The 20311-nt window shown below is 34.4% G+C and overlaps 1 protein-coding gene across 2 annotated transcripts in view; it reads right to left on the bottom strand.

The window, feature by feature from the left end:
* Positions 1-20311, bottom strand: part of LOC149410661 (uncharacterized) — a 38171-nt gene that overhangs the window by 7950 nt on the left and 9910 nt on the right. Inside the window, exons 5-8 of one of the 2 annotated variants that reach the window (XM_089648121.1) lie at positions 18501-18790; positions 17212-17263; positions 1688-1854; positions 565-1001 (exon numbers count right to left, since the gene is read on the bottom strand). In XM_089648121.1, coding sequence (XP_089504247.1) covers positions 565-1001; positions 1688-1854; positions 17212-17263; positions 18501-18790 — 946 coding nt within the window. Of the gene's footprint in view, positions 1-564; positions 1002-1687; positions 1855-6650; positions 7624-17211; positions 17264-18500; positions 18791-20311 lie in introns of those variants that run through there. The other variant, XM_089648122.1, reaches the window with a different exon arrangement.

The raw sequence follows: 20311 nt of genomic DNA, 5'->3' as shown, positions 1-20311 counted from the left end.
CAAAACAAGAAAAGATTTGTAATGTCCTGAGTTTGATGAACCAAAACATTTTAAATACAACATGTTAGCATGGGTGCCCGCAGAAAATATTCTAGGGGGGGCAAAATATTTTTAGTAACGCTTGACGCTCATGACACACCGGTGCGTCACCAACCTGGCTATAATGTTGCTCCTCTTGTCCTGTCTCTCCACACTTTCTTTATGCTAACACTGTGATTTAAAATAAAAGTAACATTATTTGACTATTTTCAATGAATCCAGGGGGGGGCAAGTGCCCCCCCTTGCCCCTCCCTGCGGGTGCCCATGCATGTTAGCGACTTATTTTGATATTATAAAGTACTATTAGTGGGTGAAAAATGATTTGTTATTCTGGAATAGTATATTGTAATAGATTATTATTGATTATAGTGATCACCTACCTAAGAGTCCACTGGTTTTGATAAGGGGCGCCAAAATTTTACTTGCGTCAGGCGCCGTTTGGCTCAGGGCCGGTCCTGACTATTACTTCTTTAAAATGATTAGAAAATCAGAGAACTAACTGTCCATTATAAAAAATAAACATACCTGATAGTTGATATGGGTATATTAAACTGATCTGACACGGTCTGGAAGGTCTGCCCCCTGCTGACGCAGTCGGCCGCCTGCTTGAGCAGCACCTCGGACCGACGTATCCTCTTGGTGTTGCCGTCGGTGTTTCCGTATCCATAGTGGGCGGATAGCGACGCATGCTGCGTGTGCAGTGAACCGAGCTGCTGAGTCAGCACCGATCGCTGGTGGTGCAGGGGCGCTAACTGGGCCTGTTGCTGGCCCTGATGCTGGCTCTGTTGCTGGCTCTGTTGCTGGCCCTGTTGCTGGCCCTGTTGCTGGGTCTGTTGCTGCTGGTTTGCTGACTTGCTGTGTTGCTGAGAGTTTCCGGTTGCGGCCAGTAGCTTCTGACTCATGGCCAAGAGCTGCTGGTTGAGGTGCGCATTGTTCGGGCTGAGGATTGCATGCGGATCGTCCTATAATTTCAGTTTTTTATGTTAATTTAAAGCACAGTCAAATCTAACTTATTTCCTCTATGTATGTTGTTCAGAAGTTATCATCAAATTTATTTATTTTATTTAAAATTTTCATTTACAATCAATAATAATTATACATTATAGAAATTTTCAATTTCTATCACGGGACAAGTTACTTAATATAAAAAACAGAGGTATTTAATTTAAGTAAGGTATTCATTTAAGGTGTAGTGACATTTGTTTAAAATAAATGTTTTTAGTGATAATTTAAATTTAAGTATGTCGGTTATTTGTTTGATGCTACGTGGAAGGTTGTTATATACTTTAATGGCCATGTAGTGTGGTCCTTTTTGAAATATAGTTTTGTTTGCTTTTGGGATTAATAAGTTTTCTGTGAACCTTGTAGCGTGTTTATGTGTTGAGTTTTTTTGTGGGAACTTTTCTGGAGATGATCGAACTAACAGGCATAACTCCATTATATATATGTCCGTCACTGTCATTGAACCGCTTTACAAAATGCTACTTCTTACTGCTACTTCGTGGAAAATGTGAAGAAGGCGAAGAAACTTGATGGGAAGAAGACCCAGATACCTGACAGCCAAATGGCGGTGTACTTTATTAAGGATTGGGTTATTGTCTTATTTGGATAGAGGACGTCGAGGAGGGAAGGTGAGGGAGGTTAGTACCTGCTTGATGATGAAGGCGGGGGGTTCACAGCTGTCGATCATATGCATGTTCTGTGCGTTGTAGTTGTGGTCCTCGTTGGTGACGCTGGTGGTGAGAGGGGCACCGGGAGGGGGCGACGGTGATCTGGACGTGTCGTACTCGCACATCACGTTGGCTATTGCGTACTCTGCAGACAAACATTAACTCTTTTAAATAGATTCATTCATCATCAGCATTTCGAACCATTGAGATTAGACAGAAATCCACCCTACGTGGCTCGATTTTTTACATTTAAATTTTTTATTATATTTTATTGCTTATGACTTGACCAATACATTCTGCAAAATTTTGATATGAATTCTGGTTACCGGTCAATCGCACATGCAAGCATCTTGGCCGACCTCGGTCGCCGATCTTGGCTGCCGATGGTCAACCCAGTGAATTTCCAACCTCAGCATGTTGAGGTAATTTGCTTCGCTTCGTCCCTTTCCCATAATTCGTGGTACAGCTTGCGGAAATTTTGCCCTGTTTATATGTAGCATAAGATGTAGATCTGTTGTTCGAGCATGTACTTCGTTGAACGATTTGAAAGTTTACAAACAATTACTGTATAATTATAACAGTTTGCCAATACAAAGTAAATGATTAATGGTTTGTTGAAATGGAAAAGGATAAAGGAACAAATGAAAGCGTTGTTTATATTTCCATAAATTACATTTATTTTCAAGACAAATATTAATGTAGGTTACTCACACATATATGTAGCATCAATGGCATTCATATTGAAAGTAGATGAAACTCTTTGGATGGATCCATATGTAAAAAAATATTCCCATCGATAAACAAAAGGAAACAATATTCTTATAACCAAATAATGGCCGTTAAATTCTTGTAGTATTTTTTATTTAAATACTCAGGTTAAAACTTCATACCCTGTTCATCTGTGAGTCATTTTTGTCATCAAAATTTTTTTTTAAATGTCTTGACGTTGTCGAAAGTTATTTGTCACATTCCATAACAAATATAGATCAATCAAATCATATTGCTAAGCTCAGGAAATTATAAAAAAGGCATTCATGCCTCAGCCGATACTTTTTCTTCTACAGATGTACTGTATTCACCAAGAAAACTTTTTTTGCATGGCTTATGAACGAATTGAATTCAATGAAATGAATTCTTCTTAATGAACCGTACACGTAGGTTTCTAGTCATATATTATTTTCTCTTTCTTTCATACATAAATTTTGAAAGAACAGAACAGTGTTAGGTCAATGGAGCAATTATTCTTGGGACTACTCACCAATCGAGAAATTTATAATTCATAAAAATCACTTACTTAAATTTGGGTAGCCATCGCTCGAGTGGCCAATTCTTTAACAAAAGCAAGTTATCAAACCTGGGAAAATTGTTACTTTCAATGAGATTTTCTTCTTGTAATGGGTGTTTTTTTAGCTTAGGTAGAAAGAACTTATGAAAGAGTTAACTGTTAAACTGAGTTAACATTTCTTTGATGGGCGGACATAACAGTATAACTGCATTTTTGACCATTTAACGATTTATATATAAAACATATGTTTTGAGTACTGGTGTAACTATACTGTTAATACCATTGATGCCGGCATACACAAGACACATTTTCTCATATAAATCGTTAAATGGTCAAAAATGCAGTTATACTGTTATGTCCGCCCATCAAAGATTTATGATCAGTATATAGACTCACGTTTGAACAACGCTACCAAATCGTCCAAATTTACTTTGAAATTAGGTTGTCCATATTTTTGTTCAATGGGTTTGTTAAGCTACGTTCAGTGGAGAGCGTTACCAGATCACGATTAATGATTTTTTTTGTTTTAAAATCATTAACCCTTCACATATTTACCGTTACATTTCATAAAGAAGCTGTCAGAAAGTCTCGAGAATTTGTGTGTATTTCCACTTCTCAATAAAATCCAAATAAATGCAATATTGTTGAATGTATCCGAAAACTAAAAACTGTTTTTGAAAAGTGATGAAATACATATCCAAATTTTATTATTAGAAATAAACATATTATTTTTAAAATATTAAAATTTTAAATGCAAACATGAAAAAGTTTTAAAAATGGCTGGCCTTACGTTTTTTCGTCTAAACACTGAACTAAAATTACTGATAGCAAAAAAAAAAACATATTTTAATATACAGGGTTTTCAAATAAGAGGTGTTATTTTGATATTCAATCGTAAAAGATCAATGGTTTCGTTGCTTGTGTGGCACGTAGCGCCGTCTTGTTGAAAGTAAACGTTGTCCAGATCAATACCATCCAATTCCGGTCATAAAAAATCATTAATCATCTCTCGATAGCGCAATCCATTCACCGTAACTGTTGCTCCAGCCTCATTTTCGAAAAAGTAAGGTCCAATGACTCCGCCGGACCATAAACCGCACCAAACAGTCACACGTTGAAGATAGAGAGGCTTTTCAACAATAACTCTTGGGTTTTCCGAGCCCCAGATGCGACAATTTTGCTTGTTGACGAAGCCACCGAGGTGGAAATGGGCCTCATCACTCAAGATGATTTGCATTTGATTCACTCAAGTGAATTTTAATAATTTCAATGCGTTGTTGAAGCGTGTATCGTTTCATTTTTATTAATGGCGTAGTCTCTACATGTCAAATGTCAAAAATGACAGCTTCAAAAGTAACATCTACCGAAATAGCGGGCTATTCAAAATAACACTCAGAAACTCTCCTAAACACAAGCAGCTGCTTTATTAGGAGAGTGATTGAAATATTTGTGTTTATATTGATATAAAATTGTAAATCTTGTTTATATGTTTCAATAAAAATAAAAAATAAAAAAATAAAATAAAAACACCTCTTATTGGAAAACCCTGTATAAATGAATTCTAAACATTATAGCCACCTGACTTTTTTTTATCATTTCATATAAAAATAATTAATGAATTCTGAGAAATAAAAGTTCAAATAATGCACAACACCAATTAGGAACTCCAGTACATTTAAAAAAAATCAATAATGACCTATCTTAAATACCGATAAAAATGTTTTGTTATTTTTAATAGTTAAAATCATTTCTAAAGTTTTAATTTTTCGGGTCTACCGAAAATGCACCATATCTATAGACGTCCAGTCACCAGTCTCAAAAGCCTATTTTTTTTTTTCAACCTGTGCTGTATTTTGTATGGGAGTCGAGACGTTTCTTATTCTAAAGATTACCCGCTTTTAAGATTGAAGAACACTAGGTAGAATGAATTGACCGGTCAGTGGTTGAGTGGGCATAGCGCTTGGGTCTCACCCGAGCGTCGCGTGTTCGATTCCTCGGCTGGCTAAGTCCTCCATCACAACACAAGCAACATTTTCGGCTTTCTGTGGTGGTAGTAGGAGATTTTCAAACATTGTTGGGTTATTCGTAACCCGGGAATGTTTGTCTTTCTTTTAAAAAAAAAAAAATAAATAAAAAATGTTAGCATCTCGTCACTCATGTTATTGTATTGAACCAAAGTGCAAAAATACATCCATGACCGCACCTGATAAACAATTTACCGGTAAAAGCCTGCATATCAGCATGTTCATTGGTTCTAATGTGAATGCGGACCACGTTCTAAAATACTCACAAGAGGTAAAGAGATGTCCGAATTTACCTCTAAAATGAAACAAATTCTATTGAAATTAGCATTTATTTTTTATGATTTAGTCATTTTCGGATTTATTTTTCATTCAGGCTTTAAAAATACTCTTCTTTTGAAAATTTTCTGCGAAAGAAAATAAAATATACGTTCTCACAATTATTGTAAATATTATTTTTCAATACAGTTTGATAATCAAACAATGCCCAGAATCCTTGCATTTTCTCCACAAAAAGCTCAATTCTTGAAAAATCTTATAAATTCCTTGCAACTTGGGGAATTTTCCACGAATTGGCAACCCAGATGTGAATATTATAGAATAGACCATAGATATATTACTCACCAATCAAACGGTGTGTTTTTTCATGCTATAGTGTTTTATTCGTTTTTAAATGACGATTTATAAATTCTATGTATAATTAAACTTAAAAATTCCGAATCAGCGTTTGTTGATCTATATGAATATGTATTTTTTAAGCCTTAATATTTTTCACTGGAGTTCCTTACTGAACCTATTGAGTGTTGGGTAATGTTCTCTGAAAATTTATAAGCCATTTGACAAAATGCAAATTTATTTCGGTTCCATGATAACGCAAAACAGTGACAATTCAACACACCTAAAAAAAGCCATATATAGTCAAGAGCAATGAAAAAAAAACTAACCTGTAAACCTAACCTATTTAACCAAGTTTTGTTTCACGATTTTATATCACTTTTTAAAGGTTTTTTGAATTGTCATCGTGTTGAATTATCCGGTCACCGTCAAATTACATAAATATATATTTTAATTTACATATTTAGTGCTGTGTAGAGATTGTCGGGGGCGTTTAGAATCTTCAAATGGTAGCTTCGTTAAAAAACAAAGAGTAGTCTTGACATGAGATGATATCCACCCAATAAATTATTACCAAACACCTGTGACCCGTGTACCTGAGTATTCATAAATCTTCACTTTTATTCTACTTACTAGTATAAAATAATCTACAAATCTTTTGCCAAAGTGGAATAAATTTTTACAAATTTTTGTTTGTATATTATAAATAAAAATCATGTCTTTTTTGTTCTTTGGCTGTATGTGTATAAAATGTAAAAATTCTTATTTGTATAATATAAATCAAATCTTACTGTAAATATTATAATTTATAATATTGTATATTATTTATAATATTATAGCATTTACAAAACCTGCCATAATTAGATATCTGTATATTTTAACATAAATTAAATATAAATTTTAAAGTCTTTTTGGTATTGAACTTCTTAAAAAAATTGTTAAAATCCAAGTTGTTGAATTTTATATATTTTGTTTAATATTTGGTAAGTACTTATTATAAATTGACTCTTTTAATACATAAAGCAAACTTTGGCTTTAATTATGATTGAGAAATTTTGAGGATATAAGTATTTTGTTTTGTTTTTTTTTGTTTTTGGCGATCAGTTTTTGTTTGGTATCTATAAAATATTGATAATTGTTTATTGTCTGCTGCATACCTCTTTATGAACGTATCTCAAACCTTTGTAATGAAAGTCATAGAAAACAGAATTTACATCTCTCGTGGAATGTTAAATGTATTTTAACTGCTGATGGACAGGCTAGCATTGAACAGTTTATATCTCCGACAAATTTAATTGCATTTTTGAACAAGCTGATTTTTGGTGTAGTTTTTACTGGAGAAATTATTTAAAAGCTATTTTTGGAGGGAAGTTTTTAATCAAGAAGGAAGAATGTCAAAAATTCACATTAAGTATGCAACGTGATTCACTCCATTTGTTACGAATAACGAGTGTTTTGAAATAATTCGAACCACTGTCAAGTTAATTAGCCAAATTGATCAGATCCGTATCATTCATCAGATCGTGCATCCTAGCATCCTTCTTTTCTCTAGAAAACTGGCTCTTAATATTGTATTTTTGCATCCAATTCCGCAATGTTTTCTTGGGAATGCCGTATTTTTTAGCAGCACCATATACGCTAGCGCCATTCTTGACGGCTATCAGAGCTTCTTTAAGGTTTAGGGAAGTGTAGCGCTTGTAGGATTTGGAGTTTTGGAGGTCGACGGTTATTTCGTGGGAGAGCAAAGTTTCGTTTAGGTCTCCCATGTGGGGCTGGGCCGTGGGGTTGAGGAAGAAGTTTTTGAAGGCCTCCTGGGAGGTCATGTAGTCGTGTGGTCTGTCTGTGAGCTTGTGTTGGTCGTGTTGATTGACTTGGTCGGCCTCGTACAGCCCGAGGTGGCGGATGAGCGCCTGCCTAATGTAGGACTCCGCGTCTGTCTCCTGAGAATTGCGTCCCAGCGGAGGTCGGAGCCGAGGGAATGTCGAGGGGGCAACTGCAACAAGCCGGAAACAAAACAGTCCGTTAGTTTAAATTTCGCTTGAGTCAAATTATATTTTGAAAACAAATCAAGAATTGTGAGTAACTCGGATTACTGTCAAAAACAATCTTTGTATATTTTGGTAACGATTAGAACAAATTTTTCAGATCAACGATTTAATTTTTATTTAACTTTTTTGTGTCGCGGTTTTAAATTGCAAAACATTTGGAATTTTTTTATTTTTACGAACTGATTTTATTTCCAGCAAGTTAACAGTGCCATCGAATAAACATAATAATCACATAGCAAACCACTCAAACTAATATCTACAATAGAAATATACATTTATAAAACTGGTTAGGTATTTTGAACATAAAACATAACTATGTACATGCAAATAAAATGCCATCAACCAACCATTGACAATTCCGAAAAGATAATTTATTGCATAACACATACAATTTTAATATAACTAAATGAAACAATATGTACTTTGTTATTACTGAACTTATTCCCAATTCTTTTAAAAGTCCCTTCCTTCGTCAGGACTGAACTTTATTAGCATATTATGGTAAATATTGTAGTTTTAAACAAAGTATTTATTTCATTTAATTTACTTGACAAGCCAAAGTCAAGCTGGTTTTTGCAACATTTTAATAAATTTCGAATCTTGTTGAAAACATTAGAGCGGGATAATATTAAAGTGATTTGAAGAATGTTTTATATGCATTTATATAGTTTGATGATAAGTCACAATCAAAGACCAGGGTATTTGTTTTGAATAAAATCTTTATTACGCAAATAGCACACTGACAAGTAAAACAAATTATACACAATAGGTACATTAGGGAATTAAAATTTTGTGGATACCAATCATTTTACCTTCATACTAAACACTCCACAACAAAGCACATACAACACATAATTACTACAGGAAAATAAGTTAACATGTTCAATGCCAACCTTGCACAGTGAAGGTTTGAAAAACTCACAATATTTTTTTATTATCATAATAAGTTCAAAATATGTATAGGGTTTTCCAATAAGAGGTGGTATTTTGAATAGCCCGCTATTTCGGTAGATGTTACTTTTGAAGCTGTCATTTTTTGACATTTGACAAGTAGAAACTACGCCATTAATAAAAATGGAACGATACACGCTTCAACAACGCATTCAAATTATTAAAATTCACTTGAGTGAATCAAATGCAAATCATCTTGAGTGATGAGGCCCATTTCCACCTCGGTGGCTTCATCAACAAGCAAAATTGTCGCATCTGGGGCTCGGAAAACCCAAGAGTTATTGTTGAAAAGCCTCTCTATCCTCAACATGCGACTGTTTGGTGCGGTTTATGGTCCGGCGGAGTCATTGGACCTTACTTTTTCGAAAATGAGGCTGGAGCAACAGTTACGGTGAATGGATTGCGCTTTCGAGAGATGATTAATGATTTATGACCGGAATTGGATGGTATTGATCTGGACAACATATACTTTCAACAAGACGGCGCTACGTGCCACACAAGCAACGAAACCATTGATCTTTTACGGGAAAAATATCAAAATAACACCTCTTATTGGAAAACCCTATATTATTTCAATTTTCTTTTGTTTGTTTCACTCAAGCACAAGGCCAGCAAGAAAACAACATGTTGCGACAGTTGCTGGACGAACACTCGGCAAAAAAAGTTCAATAATGCAATACACCAATAAGGAACTCCAGTCCAGTTTTTTTTAATCAATAACTTAAATACCACAAAAAATGATACATTTAGTTAGTTAGTTTTAATTTTTCGAGTCTCCCGAAATCTATAGATGTGACCAGCGACCGTCACCAGCGACCGTCACCAGTCTCAAAATAGTCTGAAAATTTCAAAGTTTCAATTTCTATTAGTGCCAGGAACGTTTCGAGAGTGGTTTGAATGGTATAAGAAGTCGAGGACGCCCGAGGAATACTTTTAATGAGATACAGAGTTGAATTAAAATCGATGTAATGTAATTTTTTGACAGTAACATTGTGGTATACAGTAGTGAATAATGGAAGAAGTCCAAGAGTTTTCAATATGCTTGGATAATCAAGAAATGCCCAGAATCCCCACAAAAATTCCAGGCAAATTGGGGAATTCTCCACGAAATGGCAACCCTGATGTAGATATTTTAGACCATAGATATATAACTCACGTAGACTGGTTGTAATGAATCAGCAGATTCAGTTGTACAAACTAAACTGTGTGTTTTATTTGTTTTTAAATGGTGATTTATAAATTCTACATATAAAACTTATATATTCAAAATTAGCATTTATCTATATGATTTATTTTTTTTCATAATATTTTGGACTGGAGTTCCTTATTGAAGGGGGGAGTTTATCGAAACAGTGGCAGTGGCACTACGTTGGCAGTGAACCTCTCAATCATCAATTCGGTAATAAAAATGGAAAATATCATTGACAAAATATTTATAAAAATCACTAAACACTAACTCCCTTACTAACTGATAAACAACTATTTGTGTATGGTAAACGGTTGTTTATCAGTTGTGTAAAATTTAAAACACTTTTATTAGTAAGGCTAGTAAATAATTACTAATAAACGTGTTTGAAATTTTACACAACTGATAAAAATAACCATTCATGTATGGTAAAAGGTTGTTTATCTGTTGTGTAAAATTTAAAAAACGTTTTTAGTAAGGTCCTAAGTGGTTTTTGAAACTTTGGTATCCATATTTGGGACTTAGCATCTATTGTAGGAATAATATTTATTTCATCTTCATAATATAAAAACCAGTAAAACTTTTTACTAAAAGTAATGTACATATAAACATCTGTTTAAATATTTTTATAGCACTAAGTAGGCTCATTCCGAGGAAATCACTCAACAGACAATCCATCGAAGTGTGGATTTGAAAGAAAAATTTGGCGCACACTTCTGTCGGTTTTTATCTTCGGTGCAGGAAATATAAATATAAAATGTTTAATGCAATATATTGCATTTCTTATGTATTGTGAGTTCTTATAATCTAAGTATTTAGATAGAATATAATATATTGTAAATAATGACTATATTTTTGTAATTACGAAATTGTTCCACTTTCCCCTATTATACTGTCTCTCAATCTCTCAAAATAGCATATTTGTTTTATTTTAAATCACACCAAGCACCTTCGTTTATAAACACCATTCACTAATAATTGCTCATTATCAGCCATTCTCTGTCCACGGCTAAATGAAGCTCTTCCTTCAGACCACTGCCCTGGCAATATCATTTTAAAAAAATATTTTATAATATTACATTTTCTTATATAAACACAATTATTGTCAGCCTATCAAGGGTAAACGTAACGTATGTTACAATCTACAATGCATTCATACGCGTTAATTTAATTATTTTATTATTATTTGTTAAGTTATGCTTTAAAATGCTAAGACGAATTATTTATTTGCGCCCGTACATATGCAATGTGAATAAATAGTGTTATTTGTTTAACCACTCGGAACATTAGAACGTCAAAAGACGTAAATATGATAATAGCGGTCAAGACATTAGTACGTCTTTTCACGTAACCGCGCGAGATTTTACAAAAATCGATTTATTTCCATCACTAGTATACGGATTGCCATGATTTAAAAAACAGAGTATCGATAATGAATAACGCTACGCGTCTGCATTCAAGAATATCTATGGAATGTAGAGGTGCATTATCTGAGTCGATTGAATCTGTCATCTTGTTCGTTCATAATTTATTGCGTTTTTAAATAATTTATTAAAAATATTTTAGTTTGGACGGTTAATATTTTGAGGTGACTAATAGTTTTTAATTATATTTCTTCAATATATAAAGTGTTATTTCTTTATGATACTCAGAAAAAAGTACAGTTTTCACAGCTTTGAAATAATGGTCAGCGATTTTTACATATTTTTGACGTTTTCAGAAAATGTATATTTAGACACGCAAATATTTACGTGTAACAAAACAATACGATAGTGAATTTCATAATCTTTCCAAAACATTTTTTAGAATGAGGCTACGTTTCCCAAAACGTGAGTTATGAAGCTTTTAACAAAACTCGTGAATAACACAAAAATTTTCGCGTTTTGACAGTTCGCAAAGGAACACAAAGTAAATAAAAGTCCTTTTCTGAGAGGTTAAAAACCCTATTCTTTCTTCAAAGAATTCAGTTTCAATATTGTATTGGTGATTCAATCAAATAACATACTTGTATACCTTTCATGAAAGAATTAAGTTTTTATATGAAAAAAACTATTTATTCATATTCATATTGCGTATGTAATTAACTTGTTTTAATATTTTGATGCATAACTATCAAAAAGTGTATTTTTATAAAATAATTAAATTAACGCCATCTATGAATGTGTAGATTATAACTTACAGTAAGCTTACCCTTAATAAAAAATGCTATTGAATTTTCAAATACATAATGATTTTCGAGGTTTATAATAATTGAAAACTATCCCATCTATTATAAAGCAGGAAATTATTTGTGTCCCATCAAATACATACTGTTGAGAAGGGAGCTGGGGAGTCAAGAAAATTGTACAGCTTCTATTTTAATATGAAATGTTTAGGTCAACAGAACTACTTTCAGGTATGCATTGAAATTTCCATTTGACTGTCATTTTTTGGTACCACTTAAACCCAGGGCCCGAGCCGGCTTCGGGTGCCGAATTACCAAGGCGCTGATAATACCTGACACCTAACAGTCCTGACACAAAAAAAATATATTTTTCAAAGTAGCGGTGCTACACAAAAATACAAATCATCCGAACATTATTGATTACAGTTATCACCTACCTAGGCCCTAGGAGTCTACTGGTTTTGACAAGGGGTGCCAAAATTTTTCTCACGCCGTTTGGCTCAGGGTCGGCCCTGCCTAAACCGAATCATATTCAGCGATGCAATAGAAAAACTAATCAAATATTATTACATAATATATACATGTATTATTTATCTTAAAATCAGACAAACATTCTCAAAAGACTCACTCTTGATTCATTGTAACATACTTTGGAAAATCTTTTACAAAACAATGTTTACGAGTTAATGTTAAATTAAATAGGTTTTAATATAATTTTATATTCAGTCTTACTAATAATATTGTTAATAGTAATTATAATTTTTTTTTTAAGATTTTAGTTGAATTAATATTAAATAATTTCATATTCAAAATAATAATATTTTGAAATGTTATAATATACATACACAATACCTAGTAAAGCAATACCATTATTCAAATATTTCAAGATTTGACCGCCTCACGCTAATTTGTTCGCTTTTAACAGGTCATACGGTCTCGTAGAAATCATTGTATCTCCCTTACTGTTGTGTATCTAACCGGTGTTATGCCAGGTTCAAAAGATGTCAGGACGGTACTGTCTTGTCCCAACTCCGGACCCATTGTCTTAGTGTTCTAAGTAGTTTGGAGGGCAGGACAATGAACCAACATTGTCCCAGAGATAGATGGGCAAGGTATTTTACGTATCTCAGCTCTCGATGATCAGATATCATATGTCGGCTTAAAAATGTCGCATAAATGAAACCCTACAGTACAAATTGGTATAAAAGATGTAATATTTTTCACGAACTCATTCTTAACACGCGTATCCATTTTTGCAGCGTTCCGCGTTTGAAGTACGGTAGAATTGTTGTATTGTCCCATAGTCCTGCCCCGCGCAGTCGAGTCGTGGCTTTTCACGGAGCAAGAACAGGACAATATGAGGTGATATCTCACAAAAGCGGTGCTATACAAATTGTCCAATAAATAAATAAATATTGTATTGTCTTATGTATTGTTCTTATGTGATCCCGGCATTGGAAATAGAAAATCCCACGCTTTATATTCAAATCTAGAAGTTAACCACAGAAGAATTAAAATGTACACCTGTATGACACCAACGGCTCCGACAGCAATTTGAAAAAAATTATGAAAGTTTAAATTGATTTTTTGATTTGAAATTTTTTATTGATTATTTTTATGCAAAACGAGAAAAAGTTAGGTGACAATAACTTTTGTAATACATCTGTCTAATGAAATGTGTGTGTTTATACTTATTTTTCGTTGTCAGTAATTTTAGTTACAAAAAATGTAAGGTGGGCCAATTTTAAAACTTTTTATGTACGAATTCTTAATTTTAATACTTCAAAAACTATATTTATTTCTAATACTAAAATTAGAAAGCATATTTCATTACCTTTCATAAACATTTGTTTATATTTTAGGATATATTCAGAAATATTTAATATATTTGGATTTTATTCAAAGCGGAAAAACTCCGACCTCCTGATAGAACATGCCTGAGGCCTGAGGGGTTAAAGATGTTTTTCAAAACACAATATAATATTATATATAAATTGCAAATAACTATTACTTTTTTTCAAAAATAACTAGGCCTCTTGGAAAGCAGTCTCACCCTTGTAAATTTGTAAAAAACTTACATTCTGCATTTGATATTCAATGATTATAAAACATTCTTGCTTACATACATTCATTTCTAAATACAAAATTTCAATTGACTAATAATTTTAAGTACAAAATCTTTGGAAATGACTTATAATTATTTAGGCTTCATCAATCTTCTTATTTTCATCCAATCCTGCCAACTGTTCCACGTTAGAAAAAGATATCTTTTTCACATTGCCAACCCTGGAATCAATATTATCAACCTTGCCAGCTTCAATCTCCTTCAAGCCGCCTTCTTCAATATGGTCTTCCTCGTGATTGCTGGCAACACCATCGTCAAATAGAATGTTACCCGACATGTCCATGATCTGGGTGTAGCCGCTGTCGAACTCGTCTTTAACTGCGGCAATACTGTTTTCTTTTACGTCTTTGTCATCGATATCGTCTCCGCTAAAAGTTTGGGCGCGGATTTCGCCAGCGTGGTAATAATCACTATCCAGAAAGTGGTTGAACGTATGGGAATCTATTAGTTCTTCTGTTTGGTGGGTGGTGTTGTTAGTTGGGGGGTTGATAGGGTTGGTGGTAATCTTGTTTCTGGTCCCCAGAGACAAGAGGGTGGCGGTGAGATCCATCCTCAACTGGCTCTTGTTTTTTTTGTTATTTTCTACAAACTGCTTGAGCTGCTGTGGCATTGGAAAGGAGGACTTGATGTGCCAGCGCTTCATCCAGTTGCGTAAAGACTTTCTGGGCACCTTGTGGGTTTGAGCAGCTCTGTAAAAACAACCAAATATTTAATCAATAAAAAAAACCGTTAATTCATTTGGTCATATTTTTATTGTAATGGTAAAATTTTTTTTTTTACAAATTGTCACTATATTGACATGGTTTTCTAACTGACATTTTTGACCAAAATGACCTTTGAATGAGAAACTGTTTCTTTAGCTCATATGTACATCCAAAATAATTTTGAAGTCATTCTGTTGAGAATTAAAGAAGTTAGAAATGTGCCAGAGTTCTAACATCGGACACTTTTAATTTATTTTGACAAGGTTTCTTTGAACATTTGTTAAATATTGGGTCCTTCCTTGCTGGTCAAACACGGTTCTAACTAAAGAAGTAAAATACTGTATATTAGATCAAACCATAAATTTAGCAATTGTTATAGATGTTATGAGAAATTGACATTGTAATGTTTGGAACCCTATAACTCAGAATAAGGTAATGTGCAGTTACAACCTTGTCAAACCAAAGTGAAGAAATGTATCACATTGATCAGATCACGCTAACGACAGAAGATATAAACTGTCATAATGTAGAAATTTGCAGCCTGCCAAAAAGCTTGGAATATCATGGGACATCCCCTACGTTACTGCAGCATCATTGTACTACACATCGAGCAACAGGCAACAGTTACCTGTATATACTGCCGCCCTTCTTGACGTCCATCAGAGCAGCCCACATGGCTTCATTGGAGTACCTTCTGTTGGGGTTATACTTCCCCAGCATGGCCTGCTCAATGGCATTTCTTGAGATGCCCGAGGAGCTGACATCCTTTCCCGCCAGGAACTGGTCCAGATCCGCCGGCTCCAACAAGTCCAGGAGGTTGAGGCACTCATCACCCACCTTGGCCTTCTTCTTTGGGCACTTATCGCTCTTCTTCCCTGTGAAAACGTAATCCAAATAGGACGAATCTTTGTCTTTTGGCGTTGTGAAATTGTTTGTGTAATATTGCAGCCATTTTTCTTGATCGCTCAGCATTGATTTTTTCCCAAGTTTCTTACTGACGCTTGCAGATTTTACAACTTCAGTTTTAACCGCTTTCGGTGTTTTTTTATGTATTGGAAGCGTTTGCATTTTGTTGTTTCCATTTGATAACGAAACCTCCAATTGTTGATTCTGTAACAGCCACATTTGTAAATATTCTTCGTCTTCATAAATTTGTTCATCAATTTTTTCTTCTTCTACTTTTGTAGCATCCAAAGCGTTATTTGCAGTATTTTGACTAGTAACTAGGCCTTTCTTATAGGACGGATTAGATTCAATCTTTGGCTCAATGTTAATAATTTCTTTGGCATTTTTTAGGCAGTCATTTTGACCATTTTTTTGGTATGTTTTGAAAGTAATTTGCGGGCACAGCTGCAGTCTGTTCAACAACGATTCTTCTATCTTGAGTTCATTTGACTTATCGCACAATTCTGATTGTTTCTTTACTCGGATGAAAGCCTTTTTCACACCTGAAAATGATACAAAATACAAATGAAAATAAACCGGAAATATGCTACAAGGAGTAACTTGTAATGTATTTCAACGAGATGTTCAATATTAAGTTGACTAGCGGATATAAGGCCATATAAGTACAGTACTACCTACCTTGATATATATATTTCATTGAAACATCCATTCACAATATGTTCTTCGCTCCGGATAAAAAATCACTCACATTTAAAAAAATAAAAATCACAGATTTCATTAAAAATATAAGAAAAATGCAGTAGTATTCGCGGGACCGTTCACTTGAAAGCAAAAATGCCATCATTGAAAAGAAAAAAAATCTACGTAAATGATAAGTAAAAAAAAATCAAAACCGATTGTTTAGTTATATTTAAGAATTTTATTAAGGCTGGTTAATAAGATTGGATAAACAGCCAGTAAAAGCAGAGGAAGAAATACTGCAAATAAACATTTTGTTCCAGACATTGTATTTAATAATTAACTACACACCAATCATATTTATTTTTAGCTAGAAAGTGATATCTCTCTACAAAAGCCAAATTTGAGAATCTAATTAATTACTGGCTTTACAAGTGCAATCAATTATTAAATACAATGTCCGAATGAATAAAAAGCAAAAACAGAAAATAAATTATATAAAAATATGCAATAAATAAAAAAATATATTAAAAAAAACACATAGGGAACAAATATTTGTCATTGAATAAGCTAAAAAAAATTATTTTCTTCTCCTCGAATGTTAAAATAAAGAATTGTAAAGTAAGAATAAACCCATTCATATCAAATACCAATAAGTAGAATTTAGTAGAAAATGGCCACAAAAAAGTGTGTCTACCAAACCATGAAATAAAATGAAGCCAAGATTCAATTGAAACATATTTATGGAAAATACCCAAAATCAATTTGAAACAATGGTTACATAAACACACAACTCAACAATTGAGAGAAAAAACTCACCAGCAGTGGGCTGTCCGGAAATGTTCCCAGTTTGAAGCAGGTCCTCCTCGGCCTGAGATAAAAAAATTAAGTGTTAGTTTTTTTTGTAAATGCGTTGCTGCAAGTATTCTTCTCAACATTACAAGAACTTTGTTTTCCTTTTACGCTAGGAACGAACTAAAATATCAGCCCAGATTTGGAGGAGTCAGTGCTTGCAGCCAGTGTAGCAGCCACATACATCAGCTGGTCATAACGGCTGCTTGTGAAATAACCATGTTATGCATCTAAGGACAAAGGTCTTATCCATAGAAAGCCGGTTACAGGACCCAGCCGATACATGGCGATTAAACGTGCAGCCGTGACTAGCTAGATAATGTGTGTGGTTGCTACACTGGCTGCAAATCCACTGCTCCAAAACTCGGCTGCCTAGTGCGTATCTCTGCCTTAAATTCATTCTAACTACGACATTTTCTGTTAGAAAATAGATCAAAGACAAGAGAAAAATGCAAAAAGGCGCTGATTGTCAATTTGATGGTCATGAAATGTGATTGAGTTTGACACTAAACCAAAGAGCGAGCATTCAGAAACTGCATAATGTAAATGTTGGATCGCAAATATCGCAAAATCGGTGTAACAAAGTTTTTTAGTCAAAATAGATTGTATTCAATCACAAATTAGCATTTCAAAGGATATACACACGATGTCCGGAAACTCGTACTACAAGCTGGAAACTGGAGAATCTACATCACATTGGGAGTAGATTTTGGGGTATGACTTTTTTGATTTGGGCTTTAGTTTTCCGAAGTTGGAAATTTTAGGTTATAAAGAAAAAAATCATTCACTAAAGTGTTAACATTAGTTGAAGCGTATACCAGTGGCAGTCGGTGACATTTTATAGAAGGGATGCTGGATAATAAGTACCTATATACCTAATATCAGCTCATGAACAGGATGCAATTACTGAAAATAAAGGATGCAATTACTGTTGTTCCACAACGTCACAATAGATTCGTAATATGTAGGTATGCTTTTATGTGCATTATACCCATAAGAATTAAAGACGTTTTTTTAACAATTAGTATTTTTGACTTATGAATACAAGGGATACTGAGTATCCAAAGCATATATGAAGGGACCGCGCAAGGCGTAGACCCGGCCCCAAAACTGTTTTTTTGCCCTTTAGTTGCTGAAGAAAATTTAAAAAAAAATGCTCAGATTGAAAAAAAAAATGTTTTTGGGTTCTCTGCGTGATATAGATTCACCAATTTCTTCTCATACTCAGTTCTGTGTATATATGTAAGCATAGTAACCTGATCACTGCAGTCCATCTCCCCCAGATCAATATCCCCATAATACAAGCCGTCCTCCTCCACGGTCTCTTGCTTCAGCGAGTCGGCCCGCCTCAGCTTCATGGAGCCTGAAGTTGCGGTGTTCGTGCTGTTAGTGTTGGGGTCGGTTGGGGAACGCTCCCCGTTGGTGGCGTGCGTTGCACCCACGGGGTCCTGGTGTGCGCGGCGGCGTCGGCTCGGCCCGTTGCTGACCGGGGAGGGGGTGGAGGGGGGGGCAGGTGATGGCGGAGGGAGTGAGGAGGTTTTAGATGCTGGAACAAATATCAAACAAATTAACATCACAAATCTACAGAATGTCATAGTGGACATGCTAAATGCTGAGTTTTAAATTTATGGGCAAAAAACTAGTTGTTAATAATTTGAACTAGAAGTTCTTTGAACAGTATTCTACTTTTCTCTTATTTAATAAATCAAAAATTTCTTCAGAAATCATAGCATTAGCAAGGAGGTACCGTAATGCAGGGTTACTTTGCTCCAAATAGTGATTTATTAAATTTAAGAAAAAATATCTGAAATCATTCCAACATTTTTTCATTAATTTATTCAACCAACTTGAGAAGAATGGTGCAAAGTAAACTCAAATAACGGTACTTAAATACCTACCTACTTAATTATAAACCATATATTTCAAGTAACACTTTCATTTCACATTAGGAATTGTACAATTTTTCCAAAGAAACGTCACTATCTCAATGACAATTCATTTTCCGAAATTTCTTGAGGCAGGTAGGTTCCATAATATTGAAAAAATGCAAATAAAAGTCCAAATAAACACAACAATTTTACATTTGAAAAAAGAATCTTTACAGTACCATTAAAACTGCCACCATCTTGAAACGGAAAGTACAAATAAATTTACAGTCACGAAATGCAAAACAGTTGAGTTAAGAAAGGACTTTGCTATGCCCAGTCAATTATCTATCTAGCATCTGGACCACTTACATACTGAAGAAAAACTCAAAGGCAGGATTGCCATTTTTTTCTCTTATATTTCAAGAATATTATTATTTAATTTATAAAAACAGTGTACTTATAAACAAGTTCTGCTGTGCAATTATTGTAACAATGACAGCTGTTTCGCCTTCTGAAGGCGTTATCGAACTGTGGTCAAGCCACTTACAGATATATATTTTTTTTTAAAGAAAGACTCACAATCCCGGGTTACGAATGACCTGACAATCTTTGAAAATCTCCTACTGCCACCACAGTAAGCAGAAAATGTTGCTTGTGTTGTGATGGAGGACTTAGCTAGCCGAGGAATTGAACATACTACACCTGGGTGGGACCCAAACACGATGTCAACTCAGCCACCGACCGTTCAAATGTACGAGGCGTATCCAGAAAGTAAGTGTACTGAGGCTCTCACGAACGAATGAATTTTATTTTTGACATGTTGGCTACACTTACGTGTAGCCAACATGTCAAAAAGTACGTTGAAAAGTGTCGACGCGACAACACGTTTCGTGAAAAATGTCAATACAATCTCCCGCCAAGTGCGAAATACGCGGCGTCATCCGTTATCACGTTTGGAAGGGAGAACCTCCGTTTGAGGTTTATAATTTGGTGAAAACTGCATATGGTGATAAAGCTATGAATCGTACGAGTATGTGCAAGTGGTATCGCGAGTTTAAAAATGGTTCTCACCTCTTCACCCTCCGCCAAAAAGTTCAAAACCACAATTTCAGCCAAGAAAATTATGGCATCCGTGTTTTGGGACTGTCAAGGCATAATTTTGATTGAATATCTGTCTCAAGGGGAGACCATCAACTCTG

The sequence above is a fragment of the Hesperophylax consimilis genome, chromosome 27 (assembly GCF_061612785.1).
Source record: "Hesperophylax consimilis isolate HC1 chromosome 27, BYU_Hcon_1.0, whole genome shotgun sequence".
Lineage (NCBI taxonomy): Eukaryota > Metazoa > Arthropoda > Insecta > Trichoptera > Limnephilidae > Hesperophylax > Hesperophylax consimilis.
The sequence above is the reverse complement of the archived record's forward strand: the minus strand, read 5'-3'. Positions and strand labels throughout refer to the sequence as shown.